This window comes from Coregonus clupeaformis, chromosome 1, assembly GCF_020615455.1.
Source record: "Coregonus clupeaformis isolate EN_2021a chromosome 1, ASM2061545v1, whole genome shotgun sequence".
NCBI lineage: Eukaryota > Metazoa > Chordata > Actinopteri > Salmoniformes > Salmonidae > Coregonus > Coregonus clupeaformis.
In genome coordinates, this window is record NC_059192.1 from 32,288,997 (window position 1) to 32,307,085 (window position 18,089).

An 18,089-nucleotide genomic window follows, 5' to 3' on the forward strand; every position below is an offset into this window, starting at 1 on the left:
ACTAAACCCAACAGGGGAGGGGCCGGGTGGGCATTCCGCCTCGGAGGCGGATCCGGCTCCGGGCGTGACCACCACTCTCTCTCTCGCCCTCGTGGTCTGGCCCTGCTGGCCGGAGCTGCTCCGGTGTGGTTGGGATGGTGTTCTTGGGGTTGTACTCATCCTTCTTCTTCCTCCAAACACGGCGAGTGGAGTTTAGACCAAAAAGCTCTATTTTTGTCTCATCAGACCACATGACCTTCTCCTATTCCTCCTCTGGATCATCCAGATGGTCATTGACAAACTTCAGACGGGCCTGGACATGCGCTGGCTTGAGCAGGGGGACCTTGCGTGCACTGCAGGATTTTAATCCATGACGGCGTAGTGTGTTACTAATGGTTTTCTTTGAGACTGTGGTCCCAGCTCTCTTCAGGTCATTGACCAGGTCCTGCCGTGTAGTTCTCGGCTGATCCCTCACCTTCCTCATGATCATTAAGGCCCCACGAGGTGAGATCTTGCATGGAGCCCCCGACCGAGGGTGATTGACCGCCATGCCATCATTTTCTAATAATTGCGCCAACAGTTGTTGCCTTCTCACCAAGCTGCTTGCCTATTGTCCAGTAGACCATCCCAGCCTTGTGCAGGTCTACAATTTTATCCCTGATGTCCTTACACAGCTCTCTGGTCTTGGCCATTGTGGAAAGGTTGGAGAGGTTGGAGTCTGTTTGATTGAGTGTGTGGACAGGTGTATTTTATACAGGTAACGAGTTCAAACAGGTGCAGTTAATACAGGTAATGAGTGGAGAACAGGAGGGCTTCTTAAAGAAAAACTAACAGGTCTGTGAGAGCCGGAATTCTTACTGGTTGGTAGGTGATCAAATACTTATGTCATGCAATTGAATGCAAATTAGTTAATTAAAAATGATACAATGTGATTTTCTTGATTTTTGTTTTAGATTCCGTCTCTCACAGTTGATGTGTACCTATGATAAAAATTACAGACCTCTACATGCTTTGTAAGTAGGAAAACCTGCAAAATCGGCAGTGTATCAAATACTTGTTCTCCCCACTGTATATATATTTAAAAAAAAACTATAATACCTGACAGTGCATGTCAGAGCAAAAACCAAGCCATGAGGTCGAATGAATTGTTCGTAGAGCTCCGAGACAGGATTGTGTCAAGGCACAGATCTGGGGAAGTGTACCAAAACCAAGACTCTTCCTAGAGCTGGCCGCCCGGCCAAACTGAGCAATCGGGGGAGAAGGGCCTTGGTTAGGAAGGTGAACAAGAACCCGATGGTCACTCTGACAGAGAAGGGGTCACTCTGACAGAGCTCCAGAGTTCCTCTGTGGAGATAGGATAAACTTCCAGAAGGACAACCATCTCTGCAGCACTCCACCAATCAGGCCTTTATGGTAGAGTGGCCAGACGGAAGCCACTCCTCAGTAAAAGGCACATGACAGCCCACTTGGAGTTTGCCAAAAGGCACCTAAAGGACTCTCAGACAATGAGAAACAAGATTCTCTGGGGCGAAAGTTCACCTTCCAACAGGACAACGACCCTAAGCACACAGCCAAGACAATGCAGGAGTGGCTTCAGGACAAGTCTCTGAATGTCCTTGAGTGGCCCAGCCAGAGCCGGGACTTGAACCTAATCGAACATCTCTGGAGAGACCTGAAAATAGCTGTGCAGCTCCCCATCCAACCTGACAGAGCTTGAAAGGATCTGCACAGAACAATGGGAGAAACTCCCCAAATACAGGTGTGCCAAGCATGTAGCGTCATACACAAGAAGACTTGAGGCTGTAATCGCTGCCAAAGGTGCTTCAACAAAGTACTGAGTAAAGGGTCTGAATGCTTATGTAAATGTCATTTTTCAGTTTTTATTTTGAATACATTTGCAAAAATTTCTAAAAACCTGTTTTTACTTTGTCATCATGGGGTATTGTGTGTTGATTGATAAGAAAAACATACAATTTAATCCATTTTAGAATACGGCTGTAACGTAACAACATTTGGAAAAAGTCAAGGGGGTCTGAATACTTTCCGAATGCACTGTATTTGAGAGAGCCATGTGAGTGAGAGGTGCTTCAGAGAACGGTGATTGGCAGCCGGGAGAAGGGAATTACAATTATAATGCTATCAGGCTGAAATATTTCCTCTTTATTGTCTGCATTGCTTGTTGCCAACCAGTGAGGCCATTTCTGTTGATTGGCACATGCATTTAAAAAGTGAAAGAACCATACTTCTGAGTGATTTAATCACACTTCAATAATTCCTCCAAAGATATCTTAGATTCCTAACAGACAAAATACAATTAGGAATGCTTTGTGAAACCAAATGTTAATACTAATAAAAAATGTATAGTTATCTTGGCTTATTGTTGGTCCTCTTTGATGGACAGGTTATACTTTGCTGACCTGAAATCAGCAATCTGCAATGACTGATTGACTGATTGGTAATGGAATAACTCACCTGAAATAATTGCCAGTGTGGCCAAATATGGCTGGATAATTACATTTTTATGATAGAGGGGCATTTTGTTCATCTCAGGACCACTCTATCCATTTGGGGCTGGAGACCCCATGAATTCCAGATCAGATGATGGAAGTTCCCCTCTTATACCCCTACAGCGGCCATTTGTCTATTTTGGAAACACGTACCACCAGATATATGTGGGTAGAAATTTATATTTATTTATCTCTGTTGCATGAAACCTGTTGTGTATTTTGAATATCCCAGCGGGCAAAACTGTATGCAATGTGTTATGACTTATTTTGCTGGTCAGGTTGAATACTGGTTGTGAAAAATCAAGATGCCATTGTTTACCTGAATGTAATCTGGTTCTATGATGTCTGTTCAACCAGTAAACCACTTTACAATCAGAATATGCTGTTAAGATGTTGCATGCCCCCAGAAATTATGCTGGGATGCCTCCTGGAGTAGTTCAAGATTTTACAACTTGATATTAGATGGTTCCTCACCCTGAAAGTAGTCTATGGGCCAGGAGAAACTGTAATCCATGGTTTTTAATTTTTTTAATTTTTTGCTGCTACAAACTTCAGCTAACTATAGCCATCACAAGCTAACAATATTTGGTGATAGGGGCATGTGAGCATGTTTTAGTTTTTCAAAGTCTACATAATCTGAAATCAACTCAAATATTTATATTTGGTTTAATTTTACTGAAAGGTGATTTGGCCTTTTTAAAAGTCCAATGCAGCCGTTTTTATCTCAATATAAATTGTTCTGGGTAACAATTGAGTACCTTACTGTGCTTGTTTTCAATTAAAATTGTTTAAAAAAAAAGCTTTTTAGGAAAGAGCAAGTTCTCAAGCAAGAATTTTGCTAGGATTGTCTGGGAGTGGTGTGAGTGGGGCGCGGAAAACTGAAAACTAGCTCTTATTGGCAGAGAGGTTTTGAACTCTCTTTCTTATTGGTCTATTAACTAATTGACCACCTGGTGATGTCACCAGGCAGACCAAAACTCCATCCCATCAAAACAGGGTGACATTTCAAGTGGTCTTTTCAAACAGCTCTCACACTAAAAAGGCATTATCATAATTTTCACAATTTCACAGTATTATCCTAACCTCATAGTGTGGAAATGTATACAAAACACAGTTTCTCCTGATCCATAGACTACTTTCAGGGTGAGGAACCATCTAACATCAAGTTGTGAAAGCCTGAACTACTCCTATAAGCAATTCAAAATCTGTTCTGTTGTACAGTACAAATAAACAAAATAATTGTGTAACCATTTGCCATTTTTCAATGAACTAATTTCATTTAAGGTTAACAACAATGGACACCTGACATTCAACCAAGCATGGTCCAGCTTCACACCATACAGTTTTCCTGCACATTCCACAATAGATCTCATAGCTCCATTTTGGACCGATTTGGACAACCGAGGGAATGGTAACATCTATTACCAGCAGTACACCAGCGGTAGTGTTCTTCAACAGGCCACACAAGACATCAATCAGTACTTCCCAAACCTGGCCTTCTCTGCTAATTTGGTCTTCATCGCTACGTGGGATAGGGTGGCCTACTACCCCTATTCAGGAACAGTAAGACTTTTTGCTAGCAAAAGTAATCCTTATTGTAAAGGCAATCGATACAACACCTATGAAGCAATGATATGAAATAGAAATTACATGGGATGTCTTATGGTGGGCAAGATTGTTACATTATACAGTAGGCTATGTCTTAAAATCTTTCTCTCATTTCCTTAATATAAGGAAACAACCTTCCAAGTGGTTCTGATTGCTGGTGTCCCATTCTCTTTTGTCCTGATGAACTATGGGCAGATTGCACCAGCACAACGCAGCATTCAGGTCAGAAGAATGAATGCATAATTGTGACGGTCTATCCCAAAGGGGGCGTATGTACAAAAATGCAGATTCAGATCTCCAAAATTGTAATTGATTCACTGTGATTGGAGGAAGCATGGGAAAGTTATGCTGCTTTAAAAGTTGATAAACGTGTTATCCCACTTAGGAGACAAGTAGGAGCAAATACCCTTGAACGATTTTGAGTGCTAGAGAGGGCTTCTTTGTTTACGATCATTCAGCATCGTTCACACCCAGAATTCACATGTTGGCATGGCCAACCGTCAGCATGGTCAACCTCTCCATTGTCTCAGCCAATCACGGCTAGCCAGAAAGGATCCTGTCTTTCTCCATATATAGCTCAGTGCTTTCTCCTTGGCTAAACTCAATATTTACTGATCCCATACAAGTTTGTAATTAAGACACATGAAAGTTCACATGTTCAAGAAGGCATTTCTGCAACAAAAATATATTGTCTGGTGATGTAAATTTGATTTTTCATCATTCAATTTTTTAAATACATTTGTGTCTATTTTTTTACTAGGCTGGCTATGACACAATCAACTCCACCTACCACTTCTCGATCCCTGGATCATTTCAAAGCAATTTGACAACTTTCAGCTACACCAGCAACGTCAATGTTGCAGGTCGCTGGGCCTTCCGCACAGACCATGGATCAAGAGGCTGTACTTTCAATGGTGAGAACAACAATATAAATACAAAACATAGGAGCCCCATTATTTTGGTTTGTGTTAAGAATTACTGTTCTTTTCCAAAATAAACAAGATTTTTTTTAAAGTGACAACATTTTCAAAGGTTGCGCATAATGTTGCCGAGAGACTTTGCCTAGGTTTAAATTAAATTAATTACATCTTGTCCAGGCTTCTGTCCTTACCCCATAACATTGGCTGCATTAAACATTTTCTATTACTCTCTTTCAGGTTCTCCTGTCCAGTTGTATGACTCCTTCTGGAGTGACAACAGCTGCAGACAGAGGTGCACCTGCACCAGTACAGGCCTTCAGTGCCAGAGCCAACCTTGCTCCTTTTCCCAAATCTGTCAACCCGACGCCTTCCGGTTCTCCTGCCAAACGATTGAACGCAGCACCTGCACTGTTTCCGGCGACCCCCACTACTACACCTTTGACGGAAGCGTGTTCCACTTCCAGGGCACCTGCACCTATGTCCTGTCAGAGGAGTGTGGCCGTGGACTGCCCTACTACCGTGTAGAGGGAAAGAACGAGAACCGTGGTAGCACCCAGGTGTCCTGGACCCGTCTGGTGAGGGTATCTGTTTACGACGAGGAGATAGAGCTGCTCAAAGGTCACCAAGCTGAAGCAAAGGTCAGTGCCGGTACCAATGTAACTGAGTTTCTTTGTCGCTCAGGCATGGTTGATGTTTATTACTGTTGATTTCACATTGCACTGCACATAGTTGACAAAATTGTTAACTTGCACTTCACTGAATTGTCTCTTTGTAATGCTGTAGGAAGTAATTTTTTACTTTTATGATATACGCTACATGACCAAAAGTATGTGGACACCTGCTCATTGAATAATCTCATTCCAAAATCATAGGCATTAATATGGAGTTGGTCCCCCCTTTGCTGCTATAACAGCCTCCACTCTTCTGGGAAGGCTTTCCACTAGATATTGGAACATTGCTGCAAGGACTTGCTTCCATTCAGCCATAAGAACATTAATGAGGTCGGGCACTGATGTTGTGCGAATAGGCCTGGCTCACAGTCGGCGTTCCAATTCATCCCAAAGGTGTTTGATGGGGTTGAGGTAAGGGCTCTGTGCAGGCAAGTCAAGTTCTTCCACACTGATCTCGACAAACCATTTCTGTATGGACCACACTTTGTGCATGGGGACATTGTCATGCTGAAACAGGAAAGGGCCTTCCCCAAACTGTTGCCACAAAGTTGGATACACAGAATATGCTGTAGTGTTAAGATTTATCTTCACTGGAACTAAGGGGCCTAGCCCGAACCATGGAAAACAGCCCCAGACCATTATTACTCCTCCACCAAACTTTACAGTTGGAACTATGCATTCGGGAAGGTAGCATTCTCCTGGCATCTGCCAAACCCAGATTCGTCCATCAGACTGCCAGATGGTGAAGCGTGATTCATCACTTCCACTGCTCCAGAGTCCAATGGCAGCAAGCTTTACACCACTCCAGCCAACGCTTGGCATTGCGCATGGTGATCTTAGGCTTGTGTGTGGCTGCTCGGCCATGGAAACCCATTTCATGAAGCTCCTGACGAACAGTTATTGTGCTGACATTGCTTCCAGAGGCAGTTTGGAGTAAGTATTGCAACCGAGGACAGACAATTTTTACACGCTGCGTGCTTCAGCACTCGTGGTCCCGTTCTGTGAGCTTCTGTGGCATTCCACTTCGCGGCTGAGCCGTTGTTGCTCCTAGACGTTCACAATAACAGTGCTTACAGTTGACCGGGGCAGCTCTAGCAGGGCAGAAATTTGACAAACTGACTTGTTGGAAAGGTGGCATCCTATGACGGTTCCACGTTGAAAGTCACTGAGCTCTTCATTAAGGCCATTCTATTGCCAATGTTTGTCTATGGAGATTGTATGGCTGTGTGCTCAATTTTATACACCTGTCAGCAACAGGTATGGCTGAAATAGCCGAATCCACTAATTTGAAGGGGTGTCCAAATACTTTTGTATATATAGTGCAGTACTGTAGTGTTCTAATTATGTCCTTCTCACTCATACCCCTCAATGTTGTGATTTCTACTCTGCGCATCCAGGTCAACGGAAGCTTTGCCTCCACCCCGTTCTCCCTCCGTAATGGCACCATCCAGGTCTACCAGTCTGGTTTCTCCCTGGCGGTCAGCACCGATTTTGGCCTGCTGGTGACGTATGACGCCAACCACTATGTCAGAATCAGCGTACCTTTCAACTACTTCAACGCCACCTGCGGTCTGTGCGGAACCTTCAACAACCACCGCGAGGATGACTTCCGCTCTCGCACGGGACAGATCCTGACCTCCGACGTTGACTTTGCCAATAGCTGGCAGGCGCCTGGGGATGACGACCCGGCCTGTGAGAGGGTCCTGTGTGCTGGGTTGGACTGTGCCTTGTGCACTACCTCCCAGAGGAGCCTCTATGGCAACACAGCCCACTGCGGTATCCTCCAGGACCCGTCTGGACCGTTCGCCCCATGCCACGACCAGCTGCCCCCCCAGACCTATGAGGAGAGCTGCGTCTATGATCAGTGCGTGGGGGGAGGGTACCAGCCCATCCTGTGCCAGTCCCTCAGCGTGTATGCCACCCAGTGCCAACAGCATGGCATACAGCCGGGATTATGGAGGAGGCAAGGCTTCTGTGGTATGTACTGTATGTGCCAATCAATCTTGTAACTATGGTCTCTGTTCCCCCGAATTGCATCACAAAAATTCAACTAGCATATATTTTCACCATTTCTCTTTTCATTGTATTCCATCAGAAATCTCCTGCCCAGCCAACAGTCACTTTGAGTCCCAGGGCACAAGCTGTCCTGCCACCTGCAGCAACCTCAATGCCTCCCACGGCTGCCCCCTCCCCTCCCAGGAGAGCTGTATCTGTAACCTTGGTTACGTCCTGAGCGCTGGGGAGTGCGTACCCCTCGCCCAGTGTGGCTGCACCTTCGAGAACCGCTACTACAGCTCGGGAGCGACCGTCATACTGGACCAGGACTGCGGCAGGCGTTGCAGCTGCAGCCTTGGTTCCATGACCTGTTATTCCCATGGGTGTGGAGAACTAGAGGCCTGCAGGGTGGAGGATGGGGAGAGGGGCTGCAGACCAACCAGCTACGCCACCTGCTGGGTGGAAGGACCCAGGTCCTATCGCACTTTTGACGGAGTGACCTTCCAGTACCCCGGGGCTTGTGGGCTGATCCTGGCCAGGGTCATGGGGTGGTCCCCCCACACTCACTTTGTGGTGACGGCAGAGAAAGTACCCAGAGGCCAGCAGGGTTTCACCCAGTTGCTGAAATTTGAGGCGGTGGGGACACAGGTGTACATTGAGATGGGAGGTGGGAGCAGAGTGCAGGTCAGTGCCATTCCTCAGTAATGCAATGTAACTACAGATAACTTGCCAACCACAAAGTGTATGGAATGAGTCATGACATTGCTCAAATGAGTCACAGACATTGCTCAAATGTATCAGATATATCAGATTTTGTTTTTGTCTCCCGGCTGTATGATTTCATTAATATATTTTAAATATATACAATTTTTACAATATTTTAAAGACTTTACTGGGAGAGAGATTTAATTAGTTCACCCAAATTACAAATTCCTTTAACTCACCAGTTTTTTGTCAAATCTCAAATCCCACATTTCCTATGCTCTCCCGTTGAATTGATACCCTTGAATCCCACCATAGGTGAACGGTCAGTTGATCCAAGTTCCCTTTAGCACCGAGTCCGGCCACATCCAGGTCTTCCACAGCAGTGTCAACAGCATCATCCTCTACACCTCCTTTGGTGTCACCGTCCAAATTGACTGGCCTCACTTGGTCCGGGTCACCACACCAGGCACCTACAACAGCACCCTCGGTGGCCTGTGTGGCAACTACAACGGCCACAGGCATGACGACTTTCAAACCCCAAACGGCATTCTGGTCAACAACTCGCAACTCTTTGGAGACAGTTGGCGGGACGGGTCCCTCTCGGCGCACTGTGTGGAAACGGAAAATAGGGTGCTGCCACAAATTGGACAGAACACCACTGTTTACAATTCCAACCAGTCATGTGGCCTCATGGCTTCGCCTGGTGGGCCGTTCTCTTTGTGCCAGAGCAGGGTGGACCCTTGGGAGCGGGTGGAAGAGTGTGTGGAGGATTTGACTGAAGCAGGTGGGGCTCCAGGAGTCCTGTGTGAGGCTCTTCGTGGTTACGCCCTAATGTGCCAACAGAGTGGCATCACAGTGGGAAACTGGAGGGATGTCACTGATTGTGGTGAGTACCTGTAGTAATATTCCATACGCTGCACGTCAGCTGAACCCCTACATTAAAATACACAAGTATCACGAACTGGTTCATGCATACATATTATGCCCTTCAACGCCAGTATAGTATAATAAGTATAGTATAGTATAATTAAGTATAGAAAACTAGCATTGACGGGCATAATACATTTAGTCTGAATCTCAAACTGAACACTTTGAGCACTTCGATCACTCAATCGCTCAATATGAGCGTTCAATCAGGTCAATCTCACTGCGCCCTTTGCCCTTCGGAAGCCTGTTTATCGAGTGGACATCCTATTCCGACTCAGCGCCCTTGGCAGCAACTTCTTCCCATGAATCTTAGCATGTTACCTAGCAACAACAGTCACCATTACGTCGCCCTCAAAAATAGTCTGAATAAATCAAGATAAATCAAGAAATCTGTAATTAATTTTGAAGTTTGATTTGGAGGAGGTCTTAGTCGCACGGTTTTACATTTAGCTAAGGAGTTTCATGTATTTCTGAAGCTTGTCTTTTATTAACGTGTTAGCTAAGCCTGAGCCAGTCACTTCATATGAAACGTAAGAGAAACTAACCAACCAGCTAGTGCTACACTAAATCATGGGTCAGTGATGGATTCTGTAGAGGTCGTTTTTGAGATCAGTGTAGATCCGCAATAAACATATCAGTGGGATTGGGTTTGGAGATGACATAGCCTAATACAGAAGCATGTCTGTTCTTCGAAATATTTGCGCTGAACTGACATGCATGATCGTTGCTTACACTCCTATGTTCAGAAGAAGGGAATAATCCCTAACAATAGTCTATAATGCGCACAGCAGTGCTCAATTCAAACAGCGGTGTGTAGCCTACTGTAGCTGCTGGCAAAGTAATTCAAAGCCTATACTTTATTACTCAGGAAGCAACTTTCCAGTGCCATGTAATGTTGTTATTAAAACAAAATCAGACAACCCCATAGTAGAATAGTGTACCTATTTACCCAGTCAGCTTGTTGTTGTGTGTTCTACATGAGATAAATATGTTGCATTCAAGTTGCGAAATCCATAGGGAGGGAAACATGTATTCTGAAAAGCGGTCATTTGCCAACAATTCTTAATGCAATCACGGGAAAACGCTTTTGAAAGCAGTTTTGGCCATTGTTAAAAACGATTAATCCAAGTTTTCCATTGATACCACGTTATTTTCTCTACTCCTTCAATTGCACGAGTGGCATTGTTTAACAAATGCAGTTTCAACCAGAGTTTCAAGCATGGTTTAGGCACAGCAGCGCAACAGCAGAGCTCTTAAAGGCCAATGGCGTTTTATAAGGGCAATTAACTACTTTGTAGTAGAAACCAAAAAAATAGAGTGAATAATAATGAATAATTATTTATATATTTATAATAAAATAATAAGAATTGATAAGAATAAAAATCAGGATGTTGTGTCCAATGGGGTAAATACAGATAGGCAACCCCATGCTTCAGCCTATTTATGTATAGCCACTATGCCACATCAGTTGGGCTACAGGTGATCATGCTTATTGGCTATATGCATGGTCCAATATCTTAAAATAATTTAAACCAAATTTTCACCAATATGTTATTGGGCTTATTTCTGGAAGTGGAAATTATATTTTAGATGGTGTCAGCATAATTTTATTTTCATTCATTTTGGAGTAGAATGCGCTCTCAAAAAGTCACCAAAACTGTGCTTTTCAGTCCTTTTACATTAAAATTCTCCCGGGGAGGATCCCGGGTAAGGGGACTGGAATTGGTCAAACTCACAGTTTAATACATGTAAAAAATTATCCTCTTTCCCTAAAAGCATGATGGTCATGACTTTCTTACATAAAAGGGGAGGTTAACTTGGCCCCAGACAATCGATCTGTGATCGACTTAAGTTTCTGTCATGGGTTCTATATCGTGGAGCTCCGCCCCATAGGGGAGCTCTGCTCCTAGTGGTTTACCCTCTGCCCTAAGGCAGCAACAGCCTGAGACAAAATTATGCACACACCTGCAGCCAATAGGAGCACAGGTGTCCCTATAAGAGGGGATGCCTCCCCTCAATCAGCCTCCCTTTATCTTCAGCGACTGGATGACTAGACTGAAGAGCCAAGAAGAGACGAAGCACGAAGACTCAGGACGAAAACGCCGTTGATATTCCAGTCATCAACGTCGTCTAAATGAGCACACCGGGAGATTTCCCACCCCCAAAAGCTCTTTTCAGAGCTCAGTGCAGATGCACTTCTATGGCGGCCGGTGACCACCACGACCTGTGTTTCGTGTGTTTGGGATCCCAGCATGCCAAGGAAGGCGTCTGCAGTCCCCCGGATTGCGCCTCCTGCGCCCTCCTTTCTTTAAAGGAGAGGAAGCAGCGTTGGGCGTTTTTTAGGGAGGACATCCCCCTTGAGGACGTGCTGTCGATACTAGCCTCTGCTTCAGAGGCGTCGTCCGACGGCGCAGACTCGGGGGAGGATAGGGATTTTGAAGAGGAGTCCGGCGTTCCGATGGAACAGTCAGACCCCATCCCTCATATTTTCAAGCCCCCCTTTCCCTTGGAAAGCGAGAGGGCTTGTAGTCCCTATAGCGAAGGGGACACGAGCTCTGAGAGATCAGAAGCCCTGTCCTTCGCTGCAGCCTCTCTGAGAGCGGATTTTCCGGGTCTTATTGAGAGAGCTGCGCAACGTCTGGAGATAAGGCTGCCCCCTCTTCCCTCCGCACCGGAGGTTGATATGATGGAGGGCGGTCCTTATTCCAGGCCGAGGAAGGCGGCAGAGCCAGTGGCTCCTGCCATGCCTTCTTTGGCCAGGTACGTTGAGGGCTCGTGGGAGGCACCTTTAGCGGCGCGTTCGCCAGTGAAAGCGTACCTCCCATTCACGAGAGTGGAAGGAAGGTTCCAGGGCAAGGGAATCCCCAGGTTAGAGAGCGCCATGGCGGCGTATCTTGTACCGGGTTCGAGCCCTTGGCCCTCTTCCAAGAAGGCCACATTGCCATCCCAGAAGGACCGACTCACAGCGTCGCTGTTAGAGAAGTCCTTTGGGTTGGGAGCCCAAGCTGTAGCAGCAGCTAATAACATTGCCCTCTTGGCGGCCGCTCTGTCCCGTTTAACCACGGGCAAGACGGAGCTGGCACCGGAGGAGGTGGAGGAGGCGTCCAGAATTTCTGGCGCCATACTCCACCTAACACAGGCGTCCGCAGTCTGCGCGGGGAGGTGGTCGGGGAGCGACACCTCTGGTTGTCATTGACTTCCATGAAAGAGGCAGACAGGACGTCTCTCTTGAACGCCCCCCTCTCTGACGACGGCCTCTTTGGGGTCGCAGTCAAGGAGGCGACGGAGCGTTTTTCCAAACTGGAGGAGGAGAAGAAACAGCTGGCCAAGCACCTGCCGTTGGCAGGACGACTCGGCCCCGCTCCGTCCCCGAGGCCATCTACCTCCGCCCCTCAAAGTAGACCGGGGTCTACAGCGAGGCGGCGTAATCGGCGTCATCCGGCGGCAGCGAGCAGCAAGGGAACGGGCCCCGCCCTTCCAGCAGCTACAGTAGCCCCACTTCAGCCGGCGAGGGAGGTGACGAGGACGCCGACCTGGCCCTCCAAGGGAGGCAAAAGGAGGCGTACGTGACGGGACGCGGGGGAGTGGATGGAGGACGCGTCGATGGTGTCGAACGTGCCCACTGTTCCCCCCCACCCTTCGGTTGAAGGGATGGGTGTTGATGTAAATGCCTTTGTTGATGTGTTTAATAAAGAGTTGGCTCCACCTGACTTTGTCAAAAAAGAGCCTCTTTTCCATAATACGTCCGAGAGCGTTCAAATCTCACCCTCTCTTCCTTACCACTCTAAGAGCCGTTCAGCCCACCGAGGGTGCGTTGCTGAACAGGCACTTAGAGTAGGTATCCATAAGACCTCAATCAGGTCGTCACATCACACTTCACGTATAAGAAGTGCTTTACATAGCAGGCAGCAGTCTCTGTCAGATTCTGACATGAGGACGCAGCCGCTATTTGGGGTTGGCGCACTAGCACAGACTAAGGTCTCTGCTAGTACGAGCCAGACCCATGCTGCGTTCACGGAAGGCCCGATTACCGCGGTCACAAAGGTGTCCAGAGTATCGGCGCCCCCAGGCATTGTAACACAGCAGCTATCTGGGGACGGCGCATTATGGCAGACCAAGGTCTCGGTTAATGCGATTCAGACCCATGCTACGTTCACGGAGGGCCGGATTACTAGGGTTATGGGTATAACCAACGTATCGGCTCCCCTGACAGAACGAGCTAGTACTCACCACACTGAGTGTGAATCAACCCACCAGGGGTGCAGAGTTGAACACACACAGAAGGTGAAAGTTAAGAAGGTATCAAGGCGCCGCCTTGTTTTACCTCATAGAGACCTCATACTACAGACTTCTAGGAGTACTGTAGTGAAGGGCTCTGTTAGCGAATTGCAGTCACCTAAGATGACACAATCGCTTGCTGGGGATGGTGCCCTGCCGCAGGCTGTGACCTCGGTCAGTGCAATTCAGACCCGCGATGCGTTCAAGGAGGGCAGGAATACGACGGTTACGAGTTTAACCGACGTCCCTGCTCCTCTTTCTCTCTCAGAACGCATTGATGGTTCCTCTCCCTTTCACGGGAGGCCCACCTTGGGCTGTTCCATCACTTCAATGTTGGGGAACAGTGGCGGTAAGGGCCATAGAGGAATACAGGTCCTTCCTACTGGATGCACCACAGCTTCGTGCTCAGCCGCTTTCTCTGCATTGCTGGCAGTGGCGAAGAAGCTGCACCCTCTCACGCTGGCTAGAAAAGACGTTGCAGAAGGGTTATGCTCTCCAATTCCACGGACCCCACCCCCGTTCAGGGAGTGGTGGAGACGGTGATGAAAACGCCAGACAAAGTGGCCGCTCTGATGACAGAGATTACGGAACTTTTGGCGAAGGAGGCGGTGACAGTAGTTCCCCGGGAGCAAAGGAACAAAGGGCTATATTCGCCTTATTTCCTAGTGCCCAAAAAAGACGGGGGAGTGAGGCCGATTTTGGATTTACGCATTCTCAACGAGAGCATAACCAAACGGTCCTTCCGAATGCTAACGACAAAACGTCTGCTGGAATGTGTCCAGAGAGGGGACTTTTGTACGAGCATAGACCTAAAGAACGCGTACTTTCATGTGCCGGTTCAGCCGCGTCACAGGAAGTTTCTGCGGTTCGCCTTTCAAGGGGTGGCGTACGAATACACGAGGATGCCATTTGGGTACGCCCTGGCACCTCGCACATTTTCCAAGTGTGTGGAGGCGGCATTGGAACCGTTGCGTCGTCAGGGAATACGGCTACTAGCCTACCTGGACGATCTACTGGTTCTCGCCCCGTCAGCAGAGCTGGCGATCACTCACACAACACAGACAGTGATGCATCTCACAAGTCTGGGGTTTGCTGTGAATTGGAAAAAAGAGCGCGCCCTGGCCCACTCATCAGATTGTCTACCTGGGGATACAGCTAGACACTGTGAGGATGAGGGCTCGAATTTCAGACCCCCGAAGGGTAGCCTTGTTGCTAGCCCTGAGGAAGTGTCGTCCGAATCACACGGTGACAGCGCTGTCGATCATGTCACTTTTGGGTCTCATGTCGTCAGCCCACTCTGTGGTTCCGCTGGGACTCCTGCATATGCGCAGGATGCAGCGATGGTTCGCCCAACTAAGACAAGACCCATTGCGTCAACGTCCTCGGTTGGTGGTGGTTCCCCTCTCGCTCAGTGCAGATCTGAACTATTGGAGAAACCCGCGCGTTCTCACGCACGGAGTCCCGATAGGAAAGGTGTCCTCTCACATCCCAGTATTCACGGATGCGTCCCTGACGGGATGGGGAGGGACATGTCAGACCCAAGCGATAGGAGGTGTGTGGCCTCAATCAGGTCGTCATATCAACCTCTTGGAGTTGGAAACGGTTCGACTGGTTCTGACCCACTTCGCGTCTACCCTTCGGGGTCGCGATGTGCTGGTCTGGTCAGACAACCGGACCACAGTAGCTCACATAAATCGCCAGGGAGGAGTCAGGTCTCCTGCTCTCCATCGGGCGGCAGAGGAATTGTGGCTGTGGGCTCACGAGCACCTTCGCTCATTGAGAGCAGCACACATTCCGGGCTACTTGAACGTAGGAGCAGACCTCATGTCAAGAGGGGGTCCTCGAGACGATGAGTGGTGTCTGCATCCGGACATTGTTCTTCAGATTTGGGAACAATTCGGGAGAGCCGAGTTGGACCTATTCGCGTCACGCGTGAACGCGCAATGTCCTCTGTGGTTCTCTCTGAGGGAACAGGACGAACCGCCACTGGGAAGGGACGCCTTTGCGCACCAACCGTGGCCGAGAGTTCTCCTGTATGCATTCCCTCCGCTGTCCTGGATTCTCCCACTGCTAGCCAGGGTGAGGTCAGGGGGGCTGTCAGTGATACTGATAGCGCCCGATCGCCCGGGGGCTCCTTGGTTTGCGGAGATGAGTCAGATGTTGATTGCGCCACCTTGGCCAATTCCACATCGACGGGACGCGTTGTCTCAGGCGGGAGGCACGATAGGGAAATTGCCCATAATCGGCCAACCACTGAAGGCCTGGCTGCTGAGAGGGACAGGCTAGAGCGCCGTGGGTTATCTGATGCAGTGATCAGGACCATACAGGGTTCACGTGCCAGTTCCACTTCTAAGATGTATGCCAGTAGATGGAACGTGTTTTCACGATGGTGTGTCACACAAGGTGTAGACCCCATGAGCTGTCAGGTGGAGAGTATTCTCTCTTTTCTACAGCTCATGTTTGATAAGCAAAAATCGCCTACCACTATTAGGGTGTTTGCAGCAGCGATTTCAGCTTGTCATGAGGGGTTTGGCAGAGACAATGTCTTTAGCCACCCTCTAGTGAAACGCTTCCTATTAGGAACGCGGCGACTTAGGCCAACACCTAGAGTCACGCTTCCTCAGTGGGATTTGGCTTTGGTACTCGAAGCGCTATATAAGTCGTAGTTCGAGCCATTGAATCAAATACCCCTCAAGATGCTGTCTATGAAGACAGCACTGTTGCTCGCTTTGACTACAGCTAAGCGGGTCAGTGATTTGTGTGCTCTTTCGACGAGACCTGACTGCCTGGCCATCAATGGTGAACTGAGCAGAGCAGTGTTACGTCCTAACCCGGCATTTGTGCCGAAGGTTATTAAGAGTTCATATAGGTCACAGACCGTGGAGCTGTGGGCTTTTTCTCCTCCTCCTCATAGAGAGAGGAGTGAGGAAAAGCTCCATCGCCTGTGCCCGGTACGCGCTTTGGCGTGTTACGTCGAGTGCACAGCAGCGATTAGGTCATCGCCTCAGTTGTTTGTGTGTCACGGTGCGGCTGCACTGGGTAGACCACTTTCAAAACAGCGGTTGTCTCACTGGCTTTGTGAAGGCATTGAGACAGCTTATGAGGCAGCGGGCGGCAATTGCCTCAGGGTATCAGAGCTCACTCCACTCGTGGAGTAGCGGCTTCTACTGCCCTTTTCAGAGGAACAGGGGTAGAGGATATCTGTAGAGCAGCATCTTGGTCGACGGCGTCTCCATTTATCCGTTTCTATCTCTTAGATATGTCTTCTAAATCTCTGGCTCGATCTGTACTCAGCGTGGCTGAAGGGAGATCTTGAGCAAGAAAGAGAGGAGAAGCAGGACTGTGGACACAGGTTTCCATCAGGTCCGCTTTGGTTAGGAAGACGTGTTTTTGACAGATGTGTTTTCTAACTCTTTGGCTCGGTCTGTACTCAGCATAGCTGAAGGGAGATCTTGAGCTAGGAAGAGAGGAAAAAGCAGGACTATGGACAAGGTTTCCATCAGGTCCGCTTTGGATAAGAAAACATATTTTGTGGCATGACTCCTGACTGACAGGTTCAGTACAGTAGAGGCATGTGTTGATTGACAGAATGTGAGGTCATCTATCTGCTTGTTCAGTTTAGTATGACCCATGTTTTGTTCCTGCCCACTAATCTCTGGGATTCCATTGAGTGAGTGAGGCGGTCTACCGCGTTCACAATGTAGAGTGACACTTGGTGTCATTCCATTAGTGGTCGGTAGTGTTTTCACAGGATATTGAGGCACATCTATCTGCTAGTACAGATTAGTATGGCTTCTATTCTGGTGATCTGCCCACTAGTCATTGGCATTGCCATTGGACTAGGTGGGGCGGGTCTTTAACCGATGACGCGGTATATTGTGACGCCCGTAGGGGTTTTTAGTTGCAGTACTGCAGGACTTGGTTGCAGCCATTGCTAGGCCTGACCTTTTCGTTTCGATGGGAAGTGTTAGGCTCGGCAGGGAGTACATTTTGGAGCGCTACGCTCCGCCTTAAACCACTAGGAGCAGAGCTCCCCTATGGGGCAGAGCTCCACGATATAGAACAATTAGTTACCGGAGTGTAACTCCAGTTCTATGAGTGGAGCGGAGCCCCATAGGACTTAAGGCCCTGCCGACCCTCTCTAGTCTCGCTGAAGATAAATATCTCGGGAGGCTGATTGAGGGGAGGCATCCCCTCTTATAGGGACACCTGTGCTCCTATTGGCTGCAGGTGTGTGCATAATTTTGTCTCAGGCTGTTGCTGCCTTAGGGCAGAGGGTAAACCACTAGGAGCAGAGCTCCCCTATGGGGCTCCGCTCCACTCATAGAACTGGAGTTACACTCCGGTAACTAATCGATTTGTTTGTTTGTTGCTTTAACCCCTGCACTAAATACAATGCTCCTTCCATAAGCAAACTAGCTAGTTACCTAGCTACTGTATTAACGTTATTTTATCACAATGAACGGGTTTTAATTAATTAGCAAACAGCTTGCTCTGCC

At 48.0% G+C, this 18,089-nt stretch overlaps 1 protein-coding gene across 1 annotated transcript in view; it reads left to right on the plus strand.

Annotated features, from left to right (window-relative positions):
• The window catches only part of LOC121583502 (alpha-tectorin), a 56,029-nt gene that overhangs the window by 21,069 nt on the left and 16,871 nt on the right, over nucleotides 1-18,089 (plus strand). Inside the window, exons 2-8 of the mRNA XM_041899648.2 lie at nucleotides 3,771-4,049; nucleotides 4,221-4,331; nucleotides 4,855-5,008; nucleotides 5,252-5,652; nucleotides 7,083-7,662; nucleotides 7,781-8,364; nucleotides 8,701-9,271. Of these exons, the coding sequence (XP_041755582.1) occupies nucleotides 3,771-4,049; nucleotides 4,221-4,331; nucleotides 4,855-5,008; nucleotides 5,252-5,652; nucleotides 7,083-7,662; nucleotides 7,781-8,364; nucleotides 8,701-9,271 (2,680 nt within the window). The remainder of the gene's footprint in view (nucleotides 1-3,770; nucleotides 4,050-4,220; nucleotides 4,332-4,854; nucleotides 5,009-5,251; nucleotides 5,653-7,082; nucleotides 7,663-7,780; nucleotides 8,365-8,700; nucleotides 9,272-18,089) is intronic.